General features: G+C 58.4%; 1 protein-coding gene across 2 annotated transcripts; it reads right to left on the bottom strand.

The window, feature by feature from the left end:
* Positions 1-6,594: 6,594 nt before the first annotated feature.
* LOC144954046 (uncharacterized) lies at positions 6,595-20,368 on the bottom strand. Of its 2 annotated transcripts, XR_013641014.1 has the most exons (4): positions 20,136-20,368; positions 15,819-16,199; positions 9,363-9,468; positions 6,597-6,761 (listed from the first exon to the last, which is right to left on the bottom strand). XR_013641014.1 is itself a non-coding variant. In XM_078884630.1 (3 exons), exon 1 carries the CDS (start codon positions 17,435-17,437, stop codon positions 16,133-16,135), a length of 1,305 nt encoding a protein of 434 aa, XP_078740756.1. In that variant the 5' UTR covers positions 17,438-17,867; the 3' UTR covers positions 6,595-6,761; positions 9,363-9,468; positions 15,819-16,132. The 2 variants fall into 2 exon arrangements, 1 of the variants encoding a protein (XP_078740756.1); XM_078884630.1 differs by lacking the exon at positions 20,136-20,368 and having other exon boundaries at positions 6,595-6,761; positions 15,819-17,867.
* Between the last annotated feature and the right edge of the window lie 5,690 nt (positions 20,369-26,058).

The raw sequence follows: 26,058 nt of genomic DNA, 5'->3' as shown, positions 1-26,058 counted from the left end.
GGTGAGTGGGTGAGTGGTGAGTGTGAGTGAGTTGAGTGAGTGAGGGTGAGTGAGTGGTGAGTGAGTGAGGTGAGTGAGTGGTGAGTGAGTGAGTGGTGAGTGAGTGAGTGGTGAGTGTCTGGCTGAGTGAGTGTGAGTGGTGAGTGAGTGAGTGGTGAGTGTCTGGCTGAGTGAGTGAGTGGTGAGTGAGTGGTGAGTGAGTGGTGAGTGAGTGAGTGGTGAGTGAGTGGTGAGTGAGTGAGTGGTGAGTGAGTGAGTGGAGGAGTGAGTGGTGAGTGAGTGAGTGAGTGGTGAGTGTCTGGCTGAGTGAGTGAGTGAGTGGTGAGTGAGTGAGTGGTGAGTGTCTGGCTGAGTGAGTGAGTGGTGAGTGAGTGAGTGGTGAGTGAGTGGTGGAGTGAGTGTCTGGCTAAGTGAGTGAGTGAGTGGTGAGTGAGTGAGTGGTGAGTGAGTGAGTGGTGAGGTGTCTGGCTGAGTGGGTGGGTGAGTGAGTGAGGTGAGTGAGTGGGTGGGTGGGTGGTGGGTGAGTGAGTGAGTGAGTGGTGAGTGAGTGAGTGGTGAGTGAGTGAGTGGTGAGTGAGTGGTGAGTGAGTGAGTGGGTGGGTGAGTGAGTGTGTGGGTGGGTGGGTGGGTGGGTGAGTGGGTGGAGTGGTGAGTGAGTGAGTGGGTGGGTGGTGAGTGAGTGGGTGGGTGAGTGAGTGAGTGAGTGGGTGGGTGGGTGGGTGAGTGGGGTGAGTGGGTGGGTGAGTGGGTGGGTGGTGGGTGGGTGAGTGGGTGGGTGGGTGAGTGGGTGGGTGAGTGGGTGAGTGGAGTGGGTGGTGGTGAGTGGGTGGGTGGGTGGGTGGGTGGGTGAGTGGGTGGGTGGGTGGGTGAGTGAGTGGGTGGGTGGGGTGGGTGAGTGGGTGAGTGAGTGGTGAGTGAGTGGTGAGTGGTGAGTGAGTGGTGTGTGAGTGTGTGAGTGAGTGGGTGAGTGAGTGTGTGGGTGAGTGGTGAGTTGGTGAGTGAGTGAGTGGTGAGTGAGTGAGTGGGTGAGTGAGTGAGTGGGTGGGTGAGTGAGTGAGTGGTGGGTGGGTGAGTGAGTGGAGTGTGGGTGAGTGAGGGTGGGTGGTGGTGAGAGTGGGTGGGTGGGTGGGTGGGTGAGTGAGTGGTGAGTGAGTGAGTGAGTGGTGAGTGGTGAGTGTCTGGCTGAGTGGGTGGGTGAGTGAGTGATGTAAGTGGTTGAGTGAGTGAGTGAGTGAGTGAGTGAGTGGTGAGTGGGTGAGTGAGTGTGAGTGAGTGAGTGAGTGGTGGTGAGTGACGTGAGTGGTGAGTGAGTGAGTGGTGTGAGTGAGTGAGTGAGTGGGTGAGTGAGTGGGTGAGTGTGAGTGAGTGAGTGAGTGGTGAGTGAGTAGAGTGAGTTGCAGGTCGAGTGAGTGAGTGAGTGGTGGGTGAGTGATGTGAGTGGAGTGAGTGGTGTGTGAGTGGTGAGTGAGTGAGTGGTGAGTGAGTGGTGGTGAGTGAGTGGTGAGTGAGTGAGTGAGTGGTGAGTGAGTGAGTGGTGAGTGAGTGGTGAGTGAGTGAGTGGTGAGTGAGTGAGTGGTGAGTGTGTGAGTGGTGGTGAGTGGTGAGTGAGTGAGTGGTGTGAGTGAGTGAGTGAGGTGGGTGAGGTGAGTGGAGTGAGTGGTGGAGTGAGTGAGTGAGTGGTGGGTGAGTGAGTGGTGAGTGAGTGAGTGAGTGGGGTGAGTGAGTGGGTGAGTGGTGAGTGAGTGAGTGAGTGGGTGAGTGGTGAGTGAGTGAGTGAGTGGGTGAGTGAGTGGGTGAGTGGTGAGTGAGTGGGTGAGTGAGTGAGTGAGTGAGTGAGTGGTGAGTGAGTGAGTGAGTGGGTGAGTGGTGAGTGAGTGGTGGGTGAGTGGTGGTGAGTGAGTGGTGAGTGAGTGGTGAGTGAGTGGTGAGTGAGGAGTGTGAGTGAGTGAGTGGTGAGTGAGTGAGTGAGTGGTGAGTGTGTGAGTGGTGAGTGGTGAGTGAGTGGTGTGTGAGTGGGTGAGTGAGTGGGTGAGGTGAGTGAGTGAGTGGTGTGAGTGAGTGGTGAGTGAGTGAGTGGTGAGTGTGTGTGTGGTGAGTGAGTGAGTGAGGTGTGTGAGTGGTGAGTGGTGAGTGATGTGAGTGAGTGGTGAGTGGTGGTGGTGAGTGAGTGAGTGGGTGAGTGAGTGAGTGTGAGTGAGTGAGTGGTGAGTGGTGAGTGGTGAGTGAGTGAGTGGTGGTGAGTGAGTGGAGTGGTGAGTGAGTGGTGAGTGAGTGAGTGGTGAGTGAGTGGGTGTGAGTGAGTGAGTGGTGAGTGGTGAGTGAGGTGGTGAGTGGTGAGTGAGTGAGTGGTGAGTGTGTGAGTGAGTGAGTGGAGTGTGTGTGTGTGTGGAGTGGTGGTGAGTGGAGTGGGTGAGTGAGTGAGTGGGTGAGTGAGTGAGTGGTGGTGAGTGGTGTGTGAGTGAGTGTGAGTGGGTGAGTGTGTGGTGGTGAGTGTGTGTGTGAGGTGGTGAGTGTGTGGTGAGTGAGTGAGTGGTGAGTGAGTGATGTGGTGAGTGAGTGGGAGTGGTGGTGAGTGAGTGGTGAGTGGGGTGAGTGAGTGAGTGAGTGGTGTGTGGTGGAGGTGAGTGAGTGTGAGTGGTGAGTGAGTGAGTGGTGTGTGAGTGAGTGGTGTGTGTGGGTGGGTGAGTGGGTGAGTGATGAGTGGTGGTGGTGAGTGAGTGGGGTGGGTGGTGTGAGTGGGTGAGTGAGTGGTGTGGGTGGGTGTGTGAGTGTGGGTGAGTGAGTGGTGTGGTGTGTGGTGGTGAGTGTGGGTGGTGAGTGAGTGGTGGTGTGTGAGTGGGTGAGTGTGTGGTGAGTGGTGGTGGGTGGGTGGTGTGGGTGTGGGTGGTGAGTGAGTGGGTGAGTGAGTGGTGTGTGAGTGTGTGGGGTGGGTGGGTGAGTGGGTGAGTGAGTGGTGAGTGAGTGTGTGAGTGGTGAGTGAGTTGTGGTGAGTGAGTGAGTGAGTGGTGGTGAGTGGGTGAGTGGTGAGTGGTGAGTGTCTGGCTGAGTGAGGGTGTGGTGAGTGGTGAGTGGTGAGTGGTGGGTGAGTGGTGAGTGTGGGGTGAGTGAGTGGTGAGTGAGTGAGTGGTGAGTGAGTGAGTGGGGTGTGAGTGAGTGGTGGGTGGGTGGTGAGTGAGTGGTGGGTGAGTGGGTGAGTGGTGAGTGGTGTGTGTGGTGAGTGTGAGTGGTGAGTGAGTGGTGAGTGAGTGGTGTCTGGCTGAGTGAGTGAGTGAGTGGTGAGTGAGTGAGTGGTGAGTGACTGGCTGAGTGAGTGAGTGGTGAGTGAGTGAGTGTGAGTTTGGCTGAGTGGGTGAGTGAGTGGTGGGTGAGTGGTGGTGAGTGGTGAGTGAGTGGTGAGTGAGTGGGGAGTGGAGTGGGTGAGTGAGTGAGTGGTGAGTGGTGAGTGTGATGGTGAGTGAGTGAGTGAGTGTGGAGTGAGTGAGTGGTGAGTGAGGGTGAGTGAGTGGAGTGGTGAGTGAGTGGAGTGAGTGGGTGGGTGGTGGGTGAGTGAGTGAGGTGAGTGGTGAGTGAGTGGTGAGTGAGTGAGTGGTGAGTGAGTGAGTGGTGAGTGAGTGGGTGAGTGAGTGAGTGGGTGAGTGAGTGAGTGGGTGGGTGGGTGGGTGAGTGAGTGGGGTGAGTGGGTGGGTGGGTGGGTGGGTGAGTGGAGTGAGTGAGTGGGTGAGTGAGTGGGTGAGTGAGTGAGTGGTGAGTGAGTGAGTGGTGAGTGAGTGAGTGGGTGAGTGAGTGAGTGGTGAGTGAGTGAGTGGTGGAGTGAGTGAGTGGTGGTGTGTGGGTGAGTGGGGGTGGGGGTGGGTGGGTGAGTGGAGTGAGTGAGGTGGGTGAGTGAGTGAGTGGTGAGTGAGTGAGTGGTGAGTGGGTGGGTGGGTGGGTGAGTGGGTGGGTGGGTGAGTGGGTGGGTGGGTGGGTGAGTGGTGGTGAGTGAGTGGTGGTGGTGAGTGGTGAGTGAGTGAGTGGTGAGTGAGTGAGTGGGTGAGTGAGTGAGTGGTGAGTGAGTGAGTGGTGAGTGAGTGAGTGGTGAGTGAGTGGGTGAGTGGGTGGGGTGAGTGAGTGAGTGAGTGGTGAGTGAGTGGTGAGTGAGTGGTGGGTGAGTGGTGAGTGGTGAGTGAGTGGTGGTGAGTGGTGGAGTGGTGAGTGAGGGGTGAGTGGGTGGGTGGTGGGTGAGTGTGTGGGGAGGTGAGTGAGTGGTGAGTGAGTGAGTGGTGAGTGAGTGAGTGGTGAGTGAGTGAGTGTGAGTGAGTGGGTGAGTGAGTGAGTGTGTGAGTGGTGGTGTGGTGGTGTGGTGAGTGGTGGTGGGTGAGTGGTGAGTGGTGGGTGAGTGGGTGAGTGGTGGGTGAGTGGTGAGTGGTGAGTGAGTGGGTGTGTGGTGTGGGTGAGTGAGTGAGTGGTGGGTGAGTGGGTGAGTGGTGGGTGAGTGGTGAGTGGTGAGTGGGTGGGGTGAGTGAGTGAGTGGGTGGGTGAGTGAGTGAGTGGTGGGTGAGTGGGTGGGTGGGTGGGTGGTGTGGTGTGAGTGAGTGAGTGGGTGAGTGAGTGAGTGGTGTGTGGTGAGTGTCTGGCTGAGGAGTGAGTGAGTGGGTGAGTGTCTGATGAGTGATGTGAGTGAGTGGTGATGGTGAGTGGTGAGTGAGTGGTGAGTGTCTGGCTGAGTGAGTGAGTGAGTGGTGAGTGAGTAGTGAGTGGCTGAGTGAGTGAGTGAGTGGTGAGTGTCTGGCTGAGTGGGTGGGTGAGTGAGTGAGTAAGTGGTGAGTGAGTGAGTGGTGAGTGAGTGAGTGGTGAGTGAGTGGGTGAGTGAGTGGTGAGTGAGTGAGTGGTGAGTGAGTGAGTGGTGAGTGAGTGGGTGAGTGAGTGGTGAGTGAGTGAGTGTCTGGCTGATGTGAGTGGTGAGTGAGTGAGTGGTGAGTGTCTGGCTGAGTGAGTGAGTGAGTGGTGAAGTGAGTGAGTGGTGAGTGAGTGGGTGAGTGAGTGGTGAGTGAGTGGTGAGTGAGTGAGTGGTGAGTGAGTGAGTGAGGAGTGAGTGGTGAGTGAGTGAGTGAGTGGTGAGTGTCTGGCTGAGTGAGTGAGTGGTGAGTGAGTGGTGAGTGAGTGGTGAGTGAGTGTCTGGCTAAGTGAGTGAGTGAGTGGTGAGTGAGTGAGTGGTGAGTGTCTGGCTGAGTGGGTGGGTGAGTGAGTGAGTAAGTGGTGAGTGAGTGAGTGAGTGGTGAGTGAGTGGTGAGTGAGTGGTGAGTGAGTGGTGAGTGGGTGAGTGGTGAGTGAGTGGGTGAGTGGTGAGTGAGTGGGTGAGTGGTGAGTGAGTGAGTGAGTGGTGAGTGAGTGAGTGAGTGGTGGGTGAGTGAGTGGGTGAGTGAGTGAGTGAGTGAGTGGGTGAGTGAGTGGGTGAGTGGTGAGTGAGTGGGTGAGTGGTGAGTGAGTGGGTGAGTGGTGAGTGAGTGGGTGAGTGGTGAGTGGGTGAGTGAGTGGTGAGTGAGTGAGTGAGTGGTGGGTGAGTGAGTGGGTGAGTGGTGAGTGAGTGAGTGAGTGGGTGAGTGAGTGAGTGAGTGAGTGGGTGAGTGAGTGGGTGAGTGAGTGAGTGAGTGAGTGGGTGAGTGAGTGGGTGGGTGAGTGAGTGAGTGGGTGAGTGGTGAGTGAGTGAGTGAGTGGGTGAGTGAGTGAGTGAGTGAGTGGGTGAGTGAGTGGGTGAGTGAGTGGGTGAGTGAGTGGGTGAGTGGTGAGTGAGTGGGTGAGTGGTGAGTGAGTGAGTGAGTGGTGAGTGAGTGAGTGAGTGGGTGAGTGGTGAGTGAGTGGTGAGTGAGTGAGTGAGTGGTGAGTGAGTATGTGGTGAGTGAGTGAGTGGTGAGTGAGTGGTGAGTGAGTGGTGAGTGAGTGAGTGGTGAGTGAGTGAGTGAGTGGTGAGTGGGTGAGTGGTGAGTGAGTGAGTGAGTGGTGAGTGAGTGAGTGGTGAGTGAGTGAGTGGTGAGTGAGTGAGTGAGTGGGTGAGTGGTGAGTGAGTGGGTGAGTGGTGAGTGAGTGAGTGGGTGGGTGGGTGAGTGAGTGGGTGAGTGAGTGGTGAGTGAGTGAGTGGGTGGGTGAGTGAGTGGGTGAGTGAGTGAGTGGGTGAGTGGTGAGTGAGTGGGTGAGTGGTGAGTGAGTGAGTGGGTGGGTGGGTGAGTGAGTGGGTGAGTGAGTGGTGAGTGAGTGAGTGGGTGAGTGAGTGAGTGGTGAGTGGTGAGTGAGTGAGTGAGTGGGTGGGTGAGTGAGTTGGTGAGTGAGTGAGTGGGTGGGTGAGTGAGTGGTGAGTGAGTGGGTGAGTGAGTGGTGAGTGAGTGAGTGAGTGAGTGGGTGAGTGAGTGAGTGAGTGGGTGAGTGGGTGAGTGGTGAGTGAGTGAGTGAGTGGTGGGTGAGTGAGTGGTGAGTGGGTGGGTGAGTGAGTGAGTGGGTGAGTGGTGAGTGGTGAGTGAGTGAGTGAGTGGGTGAGTGAGTGAGTGGGTGAGTGAGTGGTGAGTGAGTGAGTGGGTGGGTGGGTGAGTGGGTGAGTGAGTGGTGAGTGAGTGAGTGGGTGGGTGGGTGAGTGGGTGAGTGAGTGAGTGGGTGAGTGAGTACCGCTGGGTGAGTGGCTGGTCTACGCAGGTAGAGCGTTCCGTCTGTCGCCACGCCGCGTCTCGGCTGGTAGCTGGAATCGCTGAGTCCAGCGCGGCTCACAAACTCCCTGGGTACGTCCTGCACACCGCCTGGCACACACACAGAGAGACACAGAGACAGAGTGAGAGAGACACAGACACACAGAGAGACACAGAGACAGAGTGAGAGAGACACAGACACACAGAGAGAGAGAGAGACACAGAGACAGAGTGAGAGAGACACAGACACACAGACACACACAGAGACACAGAGAGACACAGAGACAGAGTGAGAGAGACACAGACACACAGAGACACAGAGAGAGAGAGAGACACAGACACACACAGAGACAGAGTGAGAGAGACACAGACACACAGAGAGACACAGAGACAGAGTGAGTGAGACAGAGAGACACACAGAGAGAGAGAGAGAGACACAGAGACAGGGAGAGAGAGACAGAGACAGAGACACACAGAGACACAGAGAGATAGAGACACAGACACACAGAGAGACACAGAGACAGAGTGAGTGAGACAGAGAGACACAGAGAGAGAGAGAGAGAGACACAGAGACAGGGAGAGAGAGACAGAGACACAGACAGAGACACACAGAGACACAGAGTGAGAGAGAGACACAGACACACAGAGAGACACACAGAGAGAGAGACACAGAGACAGAGACACACAGAGACAGAGTGAGAGAGACAGAGAGAGACAGAGAGAGACACAGAGAGACAGAGACAGGGAGAGAGAGACAGAGACACAGACAGAGACACACAGAGACACAGAGAGAGAGAGAGACACAGACACACACAGAGACAGAGTGAGAGAGACAGAGAGACACAGAGAGAGAGAAACACAGAGACAGAGTGAGAGAGACAGAGAGACACAGAGAGAGAGAGACACAGACACACAGAGAGACACAGAGACAGAGTGAGAGAGACAGAGAGCCACACAGAGAGAGAGAGAGACACAGAGACAGGGAGAGAGAGAGACAGAGACACAGACAGAGACAGAGACACAGAGAGACACAGACACACACAGAGACAGAGTGAGAGAGACAGAGAGACACAGAGAGAGAGAGAGAGACACAGACAGAGACACACAGAGACACAGAGTGAGAGAGACACAGACACACACAGAGACAGAGTGAGAGAGACAGAGAGACAGAGAGAGAGAGACACAGACACACAGAGAGACACAGAGACAGAGTGAGAGAGACAGAGAGACACAGAGAGAGAGAGACACAGACACACAGAGAGACACAGAGACAGAGTGAGAGAGACAGAGAGACACAGAGAGAGAGAGACACAGACACACAGAGAGACACAGAGACAGAGTGAGTGAGACAGAGAGACACAGACAGAGACACAGAGAGACACAGAGACAGAGTGAGAGAGACAGAGAGACACAGAGAGACACAGAGACAGAGTGAGTGAGACAGAGAGACACAGAGAGAGAGAGACACACAGAGACAGGGAGAGAGAGACAGAGACACAGACAGAGACACACAGACACAGACAGAGACACACAGAGACACACAGAGAGAGAGAGAGACACAGACACACACAGAGACAGAGTGAGAGAGACAGAGAGACACAGAGAGAGAGAGAGAGACACAGACACAGAGACACACAGAGACAGAGTGAGAGAGACACAGAGACAGAGAGAGACACAGAGAGAGACAGAGAGACACAGAAACATATTATTGTATTATTATATTATAATATTCTTATATTATTTTATTATGTTTTATTTCATTATTTTATCAATATACTGCAATATTATTGTATTATTTAACTAAGTTTTATTTTTATTATTTTATTATCTCCCTTCTACGTGACGACTTTACCGAAAGAACCAAGAAGGTGCATCCCTGCTGCTGCAGTCGCGAACAGCTTTAAGTCGCATTCTTAGGTTTTTTCGGTGAAGTCATCAAAATTAATGAAAATAACATGAAAACAAAAACCACGGCGACGTTTCGGAGGCGACACAAGTCTCCGCCATCAGGTGGGACCGTCGCAGCCGCATTAGCTGCATCAAGTGGGGCAACGATTCAAGAAGTAATCCCTTATAAGCGAGTTGAAGGGGGGAGGAGAGGTGGGGCGGAGGAGCTCATCAGAATGTGGTGGCCAATGAATGGAACGTATCGGGAGGGAGGGGTGGACGTCAGTCTACGGGACCTCCTGTACCCCACAGAGCTCCAGGCGGTACCGGTCCACCTCCGGACAGAGGCACGGCAGCCTCTCAGCTCCACGCGCAGACCACAGCCAGTCTACCGCACTCATCTTCTTGGCTCTTTCGGTAAAGTCACGTAGAAGGGAAATAATAAAATAAGAAAAAATAAAACATAATAAAGTTAAATAATGATAGTGTTGAATAGTAAAAAAATAAAACATTATAAAATAATATATTGACATTATAACATTTGACAACTAAAACATGACGAAATACATATTTTATTCTATTATTTTATATTTTTTTGGTTTGTTTAATTTTCATTCTTTTGTGATTTCCCTGCTACATGGTGACTTTACCGAAAGAACCAAGAAGGTGCATCCCTGCTGCAATCACGAACAGCTTTAAGTCAGTCTACGGGACCTCCTGTACCCCACAGAGCTCCAGGCGGTACCGGTCCACCTCCGGACAGAGGCACGGCAGCCTCTCCACCCCCACAACACCCCGCCCAGGTGCCAGGCTAGGTGCACGCACGGTTGGCGATGGCGCTGACGATGGTTGAGGCCTTGACGAGGGTCGGGGTGTCTTCCGTCGGCCTGGGGTCTCCGGGCCAACACCGCTGGGGGCTGTCCACAGGAGACTGGAGGGGGGAGAGGACGGACGCACAGTTGACTGTGTGTGTTTCTCCCCCCCGTGTGTCTCACCGTGTGTCTCACCCCGTGTCTCTCACCCCCCCGTGTGTCTCCGTGTGTCTCCGTGTGTCTCCCCCCGTGTCTCTCCCCGTGTGTCTCCCCCCGTGTCTCTCCCCGTGTGTCTCACCCCGTGTGTCTCACTGTGTGTCTCCGTGTGTCTCTCCCCGTGTCTCTCACCGTGTCTCTCCCCGTGTGTCTCACTGTGTGTCTCCCCCCGTGTCTCTCCCCGTGTGTCTCACCCCGTGTGTCTCACTGTGTGTCTCCGTGTGTCTCTCCCCGTGTCTCTCACCGTGTCTCTCCCCGTGTGTCTCACTGTGTGTCTCCCCCCGTGTCTCTCCCCGTGTGTCTCACCCCGTGTGTCTCACTGTGTGTCTCCGTGTGCCTCACCGTGTCTCCGGGCCAACCCCGCTGGGGGCTGTCCACAGGAGACTGGAGGGGGGAGAGGACGGACGCACAGGTGACTGTGTGTGTCTCTCCCCCCCCCCGTGTGTCTCACCGTGTGTCTCACCGTGTGTCTCACCCCCCCCGTGTGTCTCACCGTGTGTCTCACTGTGTGTCTCCGTGTGTCTCACCGTGTGTCTCACCGTGTCTCACCGTGTGTCTCACCCCCCCATGTGTCTCACCGTGTGTCTCACTGTGTGTCTCCGTGTGTCTCTCCCCGTGTCTCTCCCCGTGTGTCTCACCGTGTGTCTCACCGTGTCTCACCGTGTGTCTCACCCCCCCATGTGTCTCACCGTGTGTCTCACTGTGTGTCTCCGTGTGTCTCACCGTGTCTCCCCCCGTGTGTCTCACTGTGTGTCTCCGTGTGTCTCTCCCCGTGTCTCTCCCCGTGTCTCTCCCCGTGTGTCTCCCCCCGTGTCTCTCCCCGTGTGTCTCTCCCCGTGTGTCTCACCCCGTGTGTCTCACTGTGTGTCTCCGTGTGTCTCCCCCCGTGTCTCTCCCCGTGTGTCTCCCCCCGTGTCTCTCCCCGTGTGTCTCACCCCGTGTGTCTCACACTGTGTGTCTCCGTGTGTCTCCGTGTGTCTCCCCGTGTGTCTCCCCGTGTCTCACCGTGTCTTTTACCGTGTGTCTCCCCCCGTGTGTCTCCCCCCGTGTGTCTCCCCCCGTGTGTCTCACCGTGTGTCTCCCCCCGTGTCTCCCCCCGTGTGTCTCGCCGTGTCTCCCCCCGTGTGTCTCACCGTGTGTCTCCCCCCGTGTGTCTCTCTCCGTGTGTGTCTCCCCGTGTCTCCCCCCGTGTGTCTCCCCGTGTGTCTCACCGCGTGTCTCCCCGTGTCTCACCGTGTCTCACCGTGTCTCCCCGTGTCTCCCCGTGTGTCTCCCCGTGTGTCTCGCTGTGTGTCTCTCCGTGTCTCCGCCCGTGTCTCCCCCCGTGTCCCACCGTGTCTCCCAGTGTCTCACCGTGTGTGTCTCCCCATGTCTCCGCCCGTGTCTCCCCCCGTGTCCCACCGTGTGTCTCCCAGTGTCTCACCGTGTGTGTCTCCCCGTGTCTCCGCCCGTGTCTCCCCCCGTGTCCCACCGTGTGTCTCCCAGTGTCTCACCGTGTGTGTCTCCCCGTGTCTCCGCCCGTGTCTCCCCCCGTGTCTCACCGTGTGTCTCCCAGTGTCTCACCGTGTGTCTCCCCGTGTGTCTCCCCATGTCTCCCCGTATCTCCGTATGTCTCCCCCCGAGTCTCCCCCCGTGTGTCTCGCCGTGTCTCCGTGTGTCTCCATGTGTCTCCCCGTGTCTCTCTCCGTGTCTCCCCCCGAGTCTCCGTGTGTCTCGCCGTGTCTCCGTGTGTCTCCCCGAGTCTCCCCCCGTGTCTCCCCCCGTGTGTCTCGCCGTGTCTCCCCCCGAGTCTCCCCCCGTGTCTCCGTGTGTCTCTCCCCGTGTCTCTCCCCGTGTGTCTCACCGTGTGTCTCACCGTGTCTCACCGTGTGTCTCACCCCCCCATGTGTCTCACCGTGTGTCTCACTGTGTGTCTCCGTGTGTCTCACCGTGTCTCCCCCCGTGAGTCTCACTGTGTGTCTCCGTGTGTCTCTCCCCGTGTCTCTCCCCGTGTCTCTCCCCGTGTGTCTCCCCCCGTGTCTCTCCCCGTGTGTCTCTCCCCGTGTGTCTCACCCCGTGTGTCTCACTGTGTGTCTCCGTGTGTCTCCCCCCGTGTCTCTCCCCGTGTGTCTCCCCCCGTGTCTCTCCCCGTGTGTCTCACCCCGTGTGTCTCACACTGTGTGTCTCCGTGTGTCTCCGTGTGTCTCCCCGTGTGTCTCCCCGTGTCTCACCGTGTCTTTTACCGTGTGTCTCCCCCCGTGTGTCTCCCCCCGTGTGTCTCCCCCCGTGTGTCTCACCGTGTGTCTCCCCCCGTGTCTCCCCCCGTGTGTCTCGCCGTGTCTCCCCCCGTGTGTCTCACCGTGTGTCTCCGTGTGTCTCCCCCCGTGTGTCTCTCTCCGTGTGTGTCTCCCCGTGTCTCCCCCCGTGTGTCTCCCCGTGTGTCTCACCGCGTGTCTCCCCGTGTCTCACCGTGTCTCCCCCCGTGTCTCCCCCCGTGTCTCCCCCCGTGTCTCTCCCCGTGTCTCCCCGTGTCTCCCCCCGTGTCTCCGTGTGTCTCCGTGTGTCTCCCCCCGTGTGTCTCGCCGTGTCTCCCCCCGTGTCTCCGTGTCTCTCCCCGTGTCTCCCCGTGTCTCCCCGTGTCTCTCCCCGTGTCTCCCCGTGTCTCTCTCCGTGTCTCCCCGTGTCTCCCCGTGTCTCTCCCCGTGTCTCTCCCCGTGTCTCCCCGTGTCTCTCCCCGTGTCTCTCTCCGTGTCTCCCCGTGTCTCTCCCCGCGTCTCTCCCCGTGTCTCCCCGTGTCTCCCCGTGTCTCCCCGTGTCTCTCCCCGTGTCTCTCCCCGTGTCTCCCCGTGTCTCCCCGTGTCTCTCCCCGTGTCTCTCCCCGTGTCTCCCCGTGTCTCTCCCCGTGTCTCTCTCTGTGTCTCCCCGTGTCTCCCCGTGTCTCTCCCCGCGTCTCCCCGTGTCTCTCCCCGTGTCTCCCCGTGTCTCTCCCCGTGTCTCCCCGTGTCTCCCCGTGTCTCTCACCGTGTCTCCCCGTGTCTCTCCCCGTGTCTCCCCGTGTCTCCCCGTGTCTCTCACCGTGTCTCCCCGTGTCTCTCTCCGTGTCTCCCCGTGTCTCCCCGTGTCTCTCACCGTGTCTCCCCGTGTCTCTCCCCGTGTCTCCCCGTGTCTCCCCGTGTCTCTCCCCGTGTCTCCCCGTGTCTCCCCGTGTCTCTCCCCGCGTCTCCCCGTGTCTCTCTCCGTGTCTCTCTCCGTGTCTCCCCGTATCTCCCCGTGTCTCTCCCCGTGTCTCCCCGTGTCTCTCCCCGCGTCTCCCCGTGTCTCTCTCCGTGTCTCCCCGTGTCTCTCCCCGTGTCTCTCTCCGCGTCTCCCCGTGTCTCTCTCCGTGTCTCCCCGTGTCTCTCCCCGTGTCTCTCCCCGTGTCTCCCCGTGTCTCTCCCCGCGTCTCCCCGTGTCTCTCTCCGTGTCTCCCCGTGTCTCCCCGTGTCTCTCCCCGCGTCTCCCCGTGTCTCTCTCCGTGTCTCCCCGTGTCTCTCCCCGTGTCTCTCCCCGCGTCTCCCCGTGTCTCTCTCCGTGTCTCCGTGTCTCTCCCCGTGTCTCCCCGTGTCTCTCCCCGCGTCTCCCCGTGTCTCTCCCCGTGTCTCTCTCCGTGTCTCCCCCCGTGTCTCCCCGTGTCTCTCTCCGTGTCTCTCCCCGCGTCTCCCCGTGTCTCTCCCCGTGTCTCCCCGTGTCTCTCCCCGTGTCTCTCCCCGTGTCTCTCCCCGCGTCTCCCCGTGTCTCTCTCCGTGTCTCCGTGTCTCCCCCCGTGTCTCCCCGTGTCTCTCCCCGCGTCTCCCCGTGTCTCTCCCCGTGTCTCCCCGTGTCTCTCCCCGTGTCTCTCCCCGCGTCTCCCCGTGTCTCTCTCCGTGTCTCCGTGTCTCTCCCCGTGTCTCCCCGTGTCTCTCCCCGTGTCTCTCCCCGCGTCTCCCCCCGTGTCTCCCCCCGTGTCTCCCCCCGAGTCTCCCCCCGAGTCTCCCCCCGTGTCTCTCCCCGTGTGTCTCCGTGTGTCTCTCCGTGTCTCCCCCCGTGTTTCCGTGTGTCTCCCCGTGTGTCTCCCCGTGTCTCTCCCCGTGTGTCCGTGTCTCCCCGCGTCTCCCCCCGTGTCTCCGTGTGTTTCCGTGTGTCTCCCCGTGTGTCTCCCCGTGTCTCCCCGTGTGTCCGTGTCTCCCCGCGTCTCCCCCCGTGTCTCCCCGTGTCTCCCCGTGTCTCTCCCCGTGTCTCCCCGTGTCTCTCTCCGTGTCTCCCCGTGTCTCCCCCCGTGTCTCCCCGTGTCTCTCCCCGCGTCTCCCCGTGTCTCTCCCCGTGTCTCCCCGTGTCTCTCCCCGTGTCTCTCCCCGCGTCTCCCCGTGTCTCTCTCCGTGTCTCCGTGTCTCTCCCCGTGTCTCCCCGTGTCTCCCCCCGAGTCTCCCCCCGTGTCTCTCCCCGTGTCTCCCCGTGTCTCTCTCCGTGTCTCCGTGTCTCCCCCCGTGTCTCCCCGTGTCTCTCCCCGTGTCTCTCTCCCCGTGTCTCTCTCCGTGTCTCCCCGTGTCTCTCCCCGTGTCTCCCCGTGTCTCCCCCCGTGTCTCCCCGTGTCTCTCCCCGCGTCTCCCCGTGTCTCTCCCCGTGTCTCCCCGTGTCTCTCCCCGTGTCTCTCCCCGCGTCTCCCCGTGTCTCTCTCCGTGTCTCCGTGTCTCTCCCCGTGTCTCCCCGTGTCTCTCCCCGTGTCTCTCCCCGTGTGTGTCTCCCCGTGTCTCCCCCCCGAGTCTCCCCCCGAGTCTCCCCCCGAGTCTCCCCCCGAGTCTCCCCCCGTGTCTCTCCCCGTGTGTCTCCGTGTCTCTCTCCGTGTCTCCCCCCGAGTCTCCCCCCGTGTCTCCCCCCGTGTGTCTCGCCGTGTCTCCCCCCCGAGTCTCCCCCCGAGTCTCCCCCCGAGTCTCCCCCCGAGTCTCCCCCCGTGTCTCTCCCCGTGTGTCTCCGTGTCTCTCTCCGTGTCTCCCCCCGAGTCTCCCCCCGTGTCTCCCCCCGTGTGTCTCGCCGTGTCTCCCCCCGAGTCTCCCCCCGTGTCTCTCCCCGTGTGTCTCCGTGTGTCTCTCCGTGTCTCTCCGTGTCTCCCCCCGTGTTTCCGTGTGTCTCCCCGTGTCTCCCCGTGTGTCCGTGTCTCCCCGCGTCTCCCCCCGTGTCTCCGTGTGTCTCCGTGTGTCTCCCCCCGTGTCTCTCCCCGTGTCTCCCCGTGTCTCTCCCCGTGTCTCTCTCCGTGTCTCCCCGTGTCTCCCCGTGTCTCTCCCCGCGTCTCCCCGTGTCTCTCCCCGTGTCTCCCCGTGTCTCTCCCCGTGTCTCTCCCCGTGTCTCTCCCCGTGTCTCCCCGTGTCTCTCCCCGTGTCTCCCCGTGTCTCTCCCCGCGTCTCCCCGTGTCTCTCCCCGTGTCTCCCCGTGTCTCCCCGTGTCTCTCCCCGCGTCTCCCCGTGTCTCTCCCCGTGTCTCCCCGTGTCTCTCCCCGTGTCTCTCCCCGTGTCTCCCCGTGTCTCTCTCCGTGTCTCCCCGTGTCTCTCCCCGCGTCTCCCCGTGTCTCTCCCCGCGTCTCCCCGCGTCTCCCCGTGTCTCTCTCCGTGTCTCCCCGTGTCTCTCCCCGTGTCTCCCCGTGTCTCCCCCCGTGTCTCCCCGTGTCTCTCCCCGCGTCTCCCCGTGTCTCTCCCCGTGTCTCCCCGTGTCTCTCCCCGTGTCTCTCCCCGCGTCTCCCCGTGTCTCTCTCCGTGTCTCCGTGTCTCTCCCCGTGTCTCCCCGTGTCTCTCCCCGTGTCTCTCCCCGTGTCTCCCCGTGTCTCTCCCCGTGTCTCTCTCCGTGTCTCTCCCCGCGTCTCCCCGTGTCTCTCCCCGTGTCTCCCCGTGTCTCTCCCCGTGTCTCTCTCCGTGTCTCTCCCCGTGTCTCCCCGTGTCTCCCCGTGTCTCTCCCCGTGTCTCCCCGTGTCTCTCCCCGTGTCTCCCCGTGTCTCTCCCCGTGTCTCCCCGTGTCTCCCCGTGTCTCCCCGTGTCTCCCCGTGTCTCTCCCCGTGTCTCCCCGTGTCTCTCCCCGTGTCTCCCCGTGTCTCCCCGTATCTCCCCGTGTCTCCCCGTGTCTCTCCCCGTGTCTCTCCATGTGTCTCCGTGTCTCCCCGTGTCTCCCCCCGTATCTCTTGCCGTGTCTCCCCCGTGTCTCACTCCCTCCCCACCCTCTCCCCACCCTCTCCCCACCCTCCCCACCCTCCCCACCCTCCCCACCCTCTCACCTGGTCCTGCAGGAGTGTCCGGTACTTGCCATGAGGCACGACCGGCTGCCCCCACCACCACCCCCCCCCCACCACCACCACCTCCACCACCGCCAGCCAGGAGGTTGCCCGCGTCCCCTTCGATTGGGGGTGACATCGCCCCGCTCAGCGAGGACCACAGCGGGGAGTCGAAACTCTCCAGGCGGTGGCAGCGAGAGGGACGTCCGGCCTGTCGGTCAACCTCACCACCACCTCGCTCACCACCGCCACGCTCACCACCACCACGCTCACCGCCTCGCTCACCACCATCCTCACCGCCACCCTCACCGCCACCCTCACCGCCACGGCCGTGCCAAGCGAGCGACGCGACGGAGATCGGATCGGAGGAGCAGTGAGGCAGCGCTGTGTGTGGGTGAGCGGTGAGTGAGCGGTGAGTGAGGGGTGAGGGGTGAGTGAGCGGTGAGTGGTGAGTGAGCGGTGAGTGAGGGGTGAGGGGTGAGTGAGCGATGAGTGAGCGGTGAGTGGTGAGTGAGCGGTGAGCGGTGAGTGAGCGGTGAGTGAGCGGTGAGTGAGGGGTGAGTGAGGGGTGAGGGGTGAATGGGGAGGGGTGAGCCGGTGAGTAGTGAGTGGAGAGTGGTGAGGGGTGAGTGGTGAGTGAGCGGTGAGGGGAGAGGGGTGAGCGGTGAGTGAGGGGTGAGTGAGGGGTGAGTGAGGGGTGAGTGGTGAGTGAGGGGTGAGCGGTGAGGGGTGAGTGGGGAGTGAGCGGTGAGGGGTGAGGGAGTGGTGAGGGGTGAGTGGGGAGTGAGCGGTGAGGGAGGGGTGAGTGGTGAGGGGTGAGTGGTGAGGGGTGAGGGAGGGGTGAGTGGTGAGTGGTGAGGGGTGAGGGGTGAGGGAGGGGTGAGTGGTGAGGGGTGAGTGGTGAGGGGTGAGGGAGGGGTGAGTGGTGAGTGGTGAGGGGTGAGGGGTGAGGGAGGGGTGAGTGGTGAGGGGTGAGTGGTGAGGGGTGAGGGAGGGGTGAGTGGTGAGTGGTGAGGGGTGAGGGGTGAGGGAGGGGTGAGTGGTGAGGGGTGAGTGGTGAGGGGTGAGGGAGGGGTGAGTGGTGAGTGGTGAGGGGTGAGGGAGGGGTGAGTGGTGAGTGGTGAGGGGTGAGGGGTGAGGGAGGGGTGAGTGGTGAGGGGTGAGTGGTGAGGGGTGAGGGAGGGGTGAGTGGTGAGTGGTGAGGGGTGAGGGGTGAGGGAGGGGTGAGTGGTGAGGGGTGAGTGGTGAGGGGTGAGGGAGGGGTGAGTGGTGAGTGGTGAGGGGTGAGGGAGGGGTGAGTGGTGAGTGGTGAGGGGTGAGGGGTGAGGGAGGGGTGAGTGGTGAGGGGTGAGTGGTGAGGGGTGAGGGAGGGGTGAGTGGTGAGTGGTGAGGGGTGAGGGGTGAGGGAGGGGTGAGTGGTGAGGGGTGAGTGGTGAGGGGTGAGGGAGGGGTGAGTGGTGAGTGGTGAGTGGTGAGGGGTGAGGGAGGGGTGAATGGTGAGTGGTGAGTGGTGAGGGGTGAGGGAGGGGTGAGTGGTGAGTGGTGAGTGGTGAGGGGTGAGGGGTGAGGGAGGGGTGAGTGGTGAGTGGTGAGTGGTGGTCACGGGCATGGGGAGGAGACATGGGGGGAGAGACACACACAGAGACACACACAGACACACACAGACACACACAGAGACACACACAGAGACACACACAGACACACACACAGAGACACACACAGACACACACAGAGACACACACAGAGACACACACAGAGACACACACAGAGACACACACAGAGACACACACAGACACACACACAGACACACACAGAGACACACACAGAGACACACACAGACACACACACAGACACACACAGAGACACACAGATACACACAGAGACACACACAGAGACACACACACAGACACACACAGAGACACACACAGACACACACAGACACACACAGAGACACACACAGAGACACACAGACACACACAGAGACACACACAGAGACACAGCGGTGGTCAGAAGGGGGTCTCTCTGTGTGTCTGTGTCTCTCTGTGTGTCTCTGTGTGTCTCTGTCTCTCTGTGTCTCTATCTGTCTCTCTGTGTGTCTGTCTATCTGTGTCTCTGTGTCTCTCTCTGTCTGTCTCTGTGTCTCTCTGTGTGTCTCTGTGTCTCTCTGTGTGTCTCTCTGTGTCACTGTGTGTCTCTGTCTCTCTGTGTCTCTCTATCTGTCTATCTGTGTGTCTCTCTCTGTGTCTCTCTGTGTGTCTCTCTGTGTCTCTGTGTGTCTCTCTGTGTGTCTCTCTCTCTGTGTCTCTCTGTGTGTCTGTGTCTCTCTGTCTCTCTCTGTGTCTCTCTGTGTGTCTGTGTCTCTCTGTCTCTCTCTGTGTCTCTCTGTGTCTCTCTCTGTGTCTCTCTGTGTCTCTCTGTGTGTCTCTCTGTGTGTCTCTCTGTCTCTCTCTGTGTCTCTCTGTGTCTCTGTGTCTCTCTGTGTCTCTATGTGTCTGTGTCTCTCTGTGTCTCTGTGTGTCTCTCTGTGTGTCTCTCTGTGTCTCTGTGTGTGTCTCTCTGTCTCTCTCTGTGTCTCTCTCTCTGTGTCTCTCTGTCTCTCTCTGTGTCTCTCTGTGTGTCTCTCTGTCTCTCTGTGTGTCTCTCTGTGTCTCTCTGTGTCTCTCTGTGTGTCTCTCTGTGTGTCTCTCTGTGTGTCTCTCTGTGTCTCTCTGTGTCTCTCTGTGTGTCTCTCTGTGTCTCTCTGTGTCTCTCTGTGTGTCTCTCTGTGTGTCTCTCTGTGTGTCTCTCTGTGTCTCTCTGTGTCTCTCTGTGTCTCTGTGTCTCTCTGTGTCTCTCTGTGTGTCTCTCTGTGTGTCTCTCTGTCTCTCTGTGTGTCTCTCTGTGTCTCTCTGTGTCTCTCTGTGTGTCTCTCTGTGTGTCTCTCTGTGTGTCTCTCTGTGTCTCTCTGTGTGTCTGTGTCTCTCTGTCTCTCTCTGTGTCTCTCTGTGTGTCTCTCTGTGTGTCTCTCTGTCTCTCTGTGTGTCTCTCTGTGTCTCTCTGTGTCTCTCTGTGTGTCTCTCTGTGTGTCTCTCTGTGTGTCTCTCTGTGTCTCTCTGTGTGTCTCTGTGTGTCTCTCTGTGTGTCTCTCTGTGTGTCTCTCTGTGTCTCTCTGTGTCTCTCTGTGTCTCTGTGTCTCTCTGTGTCTCTCTGTGTCTCTCTGTGTCTCTGTGTCTCTCTCTGTGTGTCTCTCTGTGTCTCTGTGTGTCTCTCTGTGTGTCTCTCTGTATCTGTGTCTCTCTGTGTCTCTCTGTGTATCTGTGTCTCTCTGTGTCTCTGTGTCTCTCTCTGTGTGTCTCTCTGTGTCTCTGTGTCTCTCTCTGTGTGTCTCTCTGTATCTGTGTCTCTCTGTGTCTCTATGTGTCTGTGTCTCTCTGTGTCTCTGTGTCTCTCTGTGTCTCTCTGTGTCTCTGTGTGTCTCTGTGTGTGTCTCTCTGTGTATCTGTGTCTCTCTGTGTCTCTGTGTCTCTCTCTGTGTGTCTCTCTGTGTCTCTGTGTGTCTCTCTGTGTGTCTCTCTGTCTCTCTCTGTCTCTCTCTGTGTCTGTGTCTCTCTGTGTCTCTCTGTGTCTCTCTCTGTGTGTCTCTATGTGTCTGTGTCTCTCTGTGTGTCTCTCTGTGTCTCTCTGTGTCTCTCTGTGTCTGTCTCTCTGTGTGTCCGTGTCTCTGTGTCTCTCTCTGTGTGTCTCACTGTGTCTCTCTGTGTGTCTCTCTGTGTGTCTCTCTGTGTCTTTGTCTCTGTGTGTCCGTGTCTCTCTGTCTCTGTGTCTCGCGAATCTATTCGAAATGTTCAACGATTCCGGGAATCGATTCCTTTCCAAGCTCCTCCAAATTGGTTCTCTACCCGCTCAATCACGAATCGATTCACGATGAACCGATTCGATTCTCCAAATATTTCCCCCACCCTTCCAAAGAATCGATTCTCCATGTTAATCGATTCACTAAGATCCGATTATCCAAATCTTTCCCCTCAACTCATCGAAGAAATCGATTCCCCATTAACAATCGATTAAACAGCAACCGATTCGATTCCCCCAAACAGAATCGACTCTCGCCGACTCCCGGTGGGAATCGACTGCGGCGATTCCCTCGCGACGATTCCCATACAACCCGGATCGATTCCCCACTCCCCCCCCCCACTCTTTCTCTGAGCGCTCCCCGCTTCTCTCTCTCTCTGCCTCATTAACATAACGGCGAACAACGACGTAACCCATAGCAACAACATCACAAATTAGCATAATTTATGCTAATATATTCCCGCCAAAAAAAACGGTCGAAATCCTCACATCGCTGCTCCATTGGAAGAAGCTCCCGTCGCGGAGGCGTTGAGGTAAAATGAAAAACGTTAAAACATTTGTTAATTGTTACGATCTTAATTAGCGTCGGCGTCGTCGTTAGCCGTTGTCGTTGTTGGCTGTCGTTGTCGCCGGTTAAAAATGTGAATGTTTGTCGACGTTTAAGGCGATTAAGATTGTTGGCGAATGGTGGCTGTGCAGATTCTGTCGGTTGGTGGTGATGACGTGGCGTGGAGGGGAGGGGGAGGGGCCAGGAAGGGGGAGGGGCCAGAGGGGGGGGGGGCTGGGGGAGAGTGGGAGGGGCTAGAGGGGGAAAGGGGAGGGGCTGACGGAGAGTGGGAGGAGCTAGGGGGAGAGGGAGGGGCTAGGGGGGAGAGGGGAGGGGCCAGGAAGGGGAGGGGCAAGGGGGGAGAGGGGGGCTGGGGGAGAAAGGGGAGGGGCTATGGGGAGTGGGAGGGGCTAGGGGGGAGGGGAGGGGTCGCGCTAGACCCCGCCCACGTGCGAGGTGACGTCACCGCGCTCGTGACGTCACCGCGCTCGTGTTAAACCGGAGAGCGCGTTTCAGGTAGAACTCACCACCCACTCACTCACTCACCTACTCACCCACTCACCCACTCACTCACCCACTCACTCACCCACTCACCCACCCATCCACTCACTCACCCACTCACTCACCCACTCACCCACTCACCCACTCACTCACCCACTCACCCACCCACCCACTCACTCACCCACCCACCCACCCACTCACCCACCCATCCACTCACTCACCCACCCACTCACCCACTCACCCACTCACTCACCCACTCACTCACCTACTCACCCACTCACCCACTCACTCACCCACTCACTCACCCACCCACCCATCCACTCACTCACCCACCCACTCACCCACTCACCCACTCACTCACCCACTCACCCACCCACCCACTCACTCACCCACCCACCCACCCACTCACCCACCCACCCACTCACTCACCCACCCACCCACTCACTCACCCACTCACTCACCCCACTCACCCACCCACCCACCCACTCACTCACCCACCCACCCACCCACTCACTCACCCACTCACCCACCCACTCACTCACCCACTCACCCACCCACCCACTCACTCACCCAATCACTCACTCACCTACTCACCCACTCACTCACCCACTCACTCACCCACTCACCCACCCATCCACTCACCCACCCACTCACTCACCCACTCACCCACTCACTCACTCACCCACTCACCCACCCACCCACTCACTCACTCACCCACTCACTCACCTACTCACTCACCCACTCACTCACCTACTCACTCACCTACTGACTCACCCACTCACCTACTCACTCACCCACTCACTCACCTACTCACTCACCTACTCACTCACCCACTCACTCACCCACTCACTCACCTACTCACTCACCCACTCACTCACCCACTCACTCACCCACTCACCCACTCACTCACCCACTCACCCACTCACTCACCCACTCACCCACTCACTCACCTACTCACCCACTCACTCACCTACTCACTCACCCACTCACTCACTCACCTACTCACTCACCCACTCACTCACCCACTCACCCACCCACCCACTCACTCACCCACCCACCCACTCACTCACTCACCCACTCACTCACCTACTCACTCACCCACTCACTCACCTACTCACTCACTCACTCACCTACTCACTCACCTACTCACTCACCCACTCACCTACTCACTCACCCACTCACTCACCTACTCACTCACCTACTCACTCACCCACTCACTCACCCACTCACTCACCTACTCACTCACCCACTCACTCACCCACTCACTCACCCACTCACTCACCCACTCAACCACTCACCCACTCACTCACCCACTCACCCACTCACTCACCTACTCACCCACTCACTCACCTACTCACTCACCCACTCACTCACCCACTCACTCACCTACTCACTCACCCACTCACTCACCCACTCACTCACCCACTCACCCACTCACTCACCCACTCACCCACTCACTCACCCACTCACTCACCTACTCACCTACTCACTCACCCACTCACTCACCCACTCACCCACTCACTCACCTACTCACTCACCCACTCACCTACTCACTCACCTACTCACCCACTCACTCACCCACCCACTCACCCACCCACTCACCCACCCACTCACCCACCCACTCACTTACCCACTCACTTACCCACCCACTCACCCACCCACTCACCCACCCACTCACTCACCCACTCACCCACCCACTCACTCACCCACTCACTAACTCACCACTCACCCACTCACCCACCCAACCACCCACTCACTCACCCACTCACCACTCACATACCCACTCACCCACTCACCACTCACTCATACACTCACCCACCCACTCACCCACTCACTCACCCCTCACATATCCACTCACCCACTCACTCACTCAATCACCACTCACTCACCCACTCACTAACTCACCACTCACTCACCCACCCACCCACTCACTCACCCACTCATTCACTCACTCACTCACCTTCTGACACGAACAGTGCGCTAACCACTGCACCACCACTCTCCACTCCCCACTCATGACGGATATTGGTGACGTCACCACGCTAATATTTACACAACTCAGACTTTCACCCACGCGAAACGGATGTGTTAACACTCACTCGCTCACCACTCACTCACTCACTCACCACTCACTCACCATTCACCAACTTACCCACCCACCCACTCACCCACTCACCCACTCACCCACCCACTCACCCACCCACCCACCCACTCACCCATCCACCCACCCACTCACCCACCCACCCACTCACCCACCCACCCACTCACCCACCCACCCACCCACTCACCCACCCACTCACCCACCCACTCACTCACCCACCCACTCACCCACCCACTCACCCACCCACTCACCCATCCACCCACTCACCCACCCACTCACCCACCGAACCCACTCACCCACCCACTCACCCACCCACCCACTCACTCACCCACCCACTCACCCACCCACTCACTCACCCACCCACTCACTCACTCACCCACCCACTCACCCACCCACCCACTCACCCACCCACCCACTCGCCCATCCACCCACCCACTCACCCACTCACCCACTCACTCACCCACCCACTCACCCACCCACCCACTCACCCACCCACTCACCCACCCACTCACCCACCCACCCACTCACCCACCCACCCACCCACTCACCCATCCACCCACCCACTCACTCACCCACCCACCCACTCACCCACCCACTCACCCACCCACTCACCCACCCACTCACTCACCCACCCACTCACCCACCCACCCACTCACCCACCCACTCACCCATCCACCCACCCACCCACCCACTCACTCACCCACCCACTCACCCATCCACCCACTCACCCACCCACCCACTCACCCACCCACTCACCCATCCACTCACTCACTCACCCACCCACTCACCCACTCACCCACTCACCCACCCACTCACCCACCCACTCACCCATCTACCCACTCACCCACCCACCCACTCACCCACCCACCCACCCACTCACCCACCCACCCATCCACCCACTCACCCACCCACTCACCCCCCCCACTCACCCCCCCCACTCACCCACCCACCCATCCACCCACCCACCCACCCACTCACCCATCCACCCACTCACCCACCCACTCACCCCCCCCCACCCTAATCCTCCACTTCACGAAGTCTCCACCCTCACCCTCCAGTCAGCTGTTTGCCCTTCATTGCCTTCACTTAGTTCCACGTCACCAGTATCATCATCGTCATCAGTAGTAGCATCATCATCAGTAGCATCATCATCATCATCAGTAGTAGCATCATCATCATCAGTAGTATCATCATCATCATCATCAGTAGTATCATCATCATCAGTAGTAGTATTATCATCATCAGTAGTAGCATCATCATCATCAGTAGTAGCATCATCATCAGTAGTACTAGCATCATCATCATCATCAGTAGGAGTATCATCATCATCACCAGTAGCATTATCATCATCAGCAGTAGTATCATCAGCAGTAGTAGTATCATCATCATCACCAGTAGCATTATCATCATCAGCAGTAGTATCATCAGCAGTAGTAGTATCATCATCATTATCAGCAGTAGTAGTATCATCAGCAGTGGGATTCTGTAATCGTTTCGCATCAATATGAACAGTAGCATCAGCAGTAGCATCAGCAGCATCAGCAGCAGTAGCATCAGCAGCAGTAGCATCAGCAGCAGCAGCATCAGCAGTAGCATCATCAGCAGTAGCATCAGCAGTAGCATCAGCAGCATCAGCAGTAGCATCAGCAGCATCAGCAGCATCAGCAGTAGCATCAGCAGCATCAGCAGTAGCATCAGCAGCATCAGCAGCAGTAGCATCAGCAGCATCAGCAGTAGGATCAGGACTCAAAATCCGCATGTAAGTCTCAAGCTCTTGCCATGGGCACCTAGCCTGGCACGGGCAGCGTGGTGACGTCACTGGGCCAGTCAGTCACTCGCCCAGACACTCACTCACTCACCCAGCCACTCACTCACTCGCTCAGCCACTCGCTCAGTCACTCACTCACTCAACCACTCGCTCACCCAGCCACTCACTCACTCGCTCAGCCACTCGCTCACCCAGACACTCACTCACTCACCCAGCCACTCACTCACTCAACCACTCACTCGCCCAGACACTCACCCAGCCACTCACTCACTCAACCACTCGCTCACCCAGCCACTCACTCACTCACCCAGCCACTCACTCACTCAACCACTCACTCGCCCAGACACTCACTCACTCACTCACTCACCCAGCCACTCACTCACTCGCTCAGCCACTCGCTCAGTCACTCACTCAACCACTCGCTCACCCAGCCACTCACTCACTCACTCAACCACTCGCTCACCCAGACACTCACTCACCCAACCACTCACTCACTCAACCACTCACTCGCCCAGACACTCACCCAGCCACTCACTCACTCAACCACTCGCTCACCCAGCCACTCACTCACTCACTCAGCCACTCACTCACTCAACCACTCACTCACCCAGCCACTCACTCACTCAACCACTCACTCACCCAGACACTCAGTCACTCACTCAGCCACTCACTCACTCACCCACCCACTCACTGACTCAGCCACTCACTCGCTCATCCACTCGCTCAGTCAGTCACTCAGTCAGTCACTCAGTCACCCACTCACCCAGTCACTCACTCGCTCATCCACTCGCTCAATCAGTCACTCAGTCACCCACTCACCCAGTCACTCACTCGCTCAGTCACTCACTCGCTCATCCACTCGCTCAGTCAGTCACTCAGTCAGTCACTCAGTCACCCACTCACCCAGTCACTCACTCGCTCATCCACTCGCTCAGTCAGTCACTCAGTCACCCACTCACCCAGTCACTCACTCGCTCATCCACTCGCTCAGTCAGTCACTCAGTCACCCACTCACCCAGTCACTCACTCGCTCAGTCACTCACTCGCTCATCCACTCGCTCAGTCAGTCACTCAGTCACCCACTCACCCAGTCACTCACTCGCTCATCCACTCGCTCAGTCAGTCACTCAGTCACCCACTCACCCAGTCACTCACTCGCTCAGTCACTCACTCGCTCATCCACTCGCTCAGTCAGTCACTCAGTCAGTCACTCAGTCACCCACTCAACCCAGTCACTCACTCGCTCATCCACTCGCTCACCCAGTCACTCAGTCACCCACTCACCCAGTCACTCACTCGCTCAGTCACTCACTCGCTCATCCACTCGCTCAGTCAGTCACTCAGTCAGTCACTCAGTCACCCACTCACCCAGTCACTCACTCGCTCATCCACTCGCTCACCCAGTCACTCAGTCACCCACTCACCCAGTCACTCACTCGCTCAGTCACTCACTCGCTCATCCACTCGCTCAGTCAGTCACTCAGTCAGTCACTCA

Source organism: Lampetra fluviatilis, unplaced genomic scaffold, assembly GCF_964198595.1.
Source record: "Lampetra fluviatilis unplaced genomic scaffold, kcLamFluv1.1 SCAFFOLD_1089, whole genome shotgun sequence".
Classification (NCBI taxonomy): domain Eukaryota; kingdom Metazoa; phylum Chordata; class Hyperoartia; order Petromyzontiformes; family Petromyzontidae; genus Lampetra; species Lampetra fluviatilis.
This window is presented reverse-complemented; position numbering and strand designations above follow the sequence as displayed.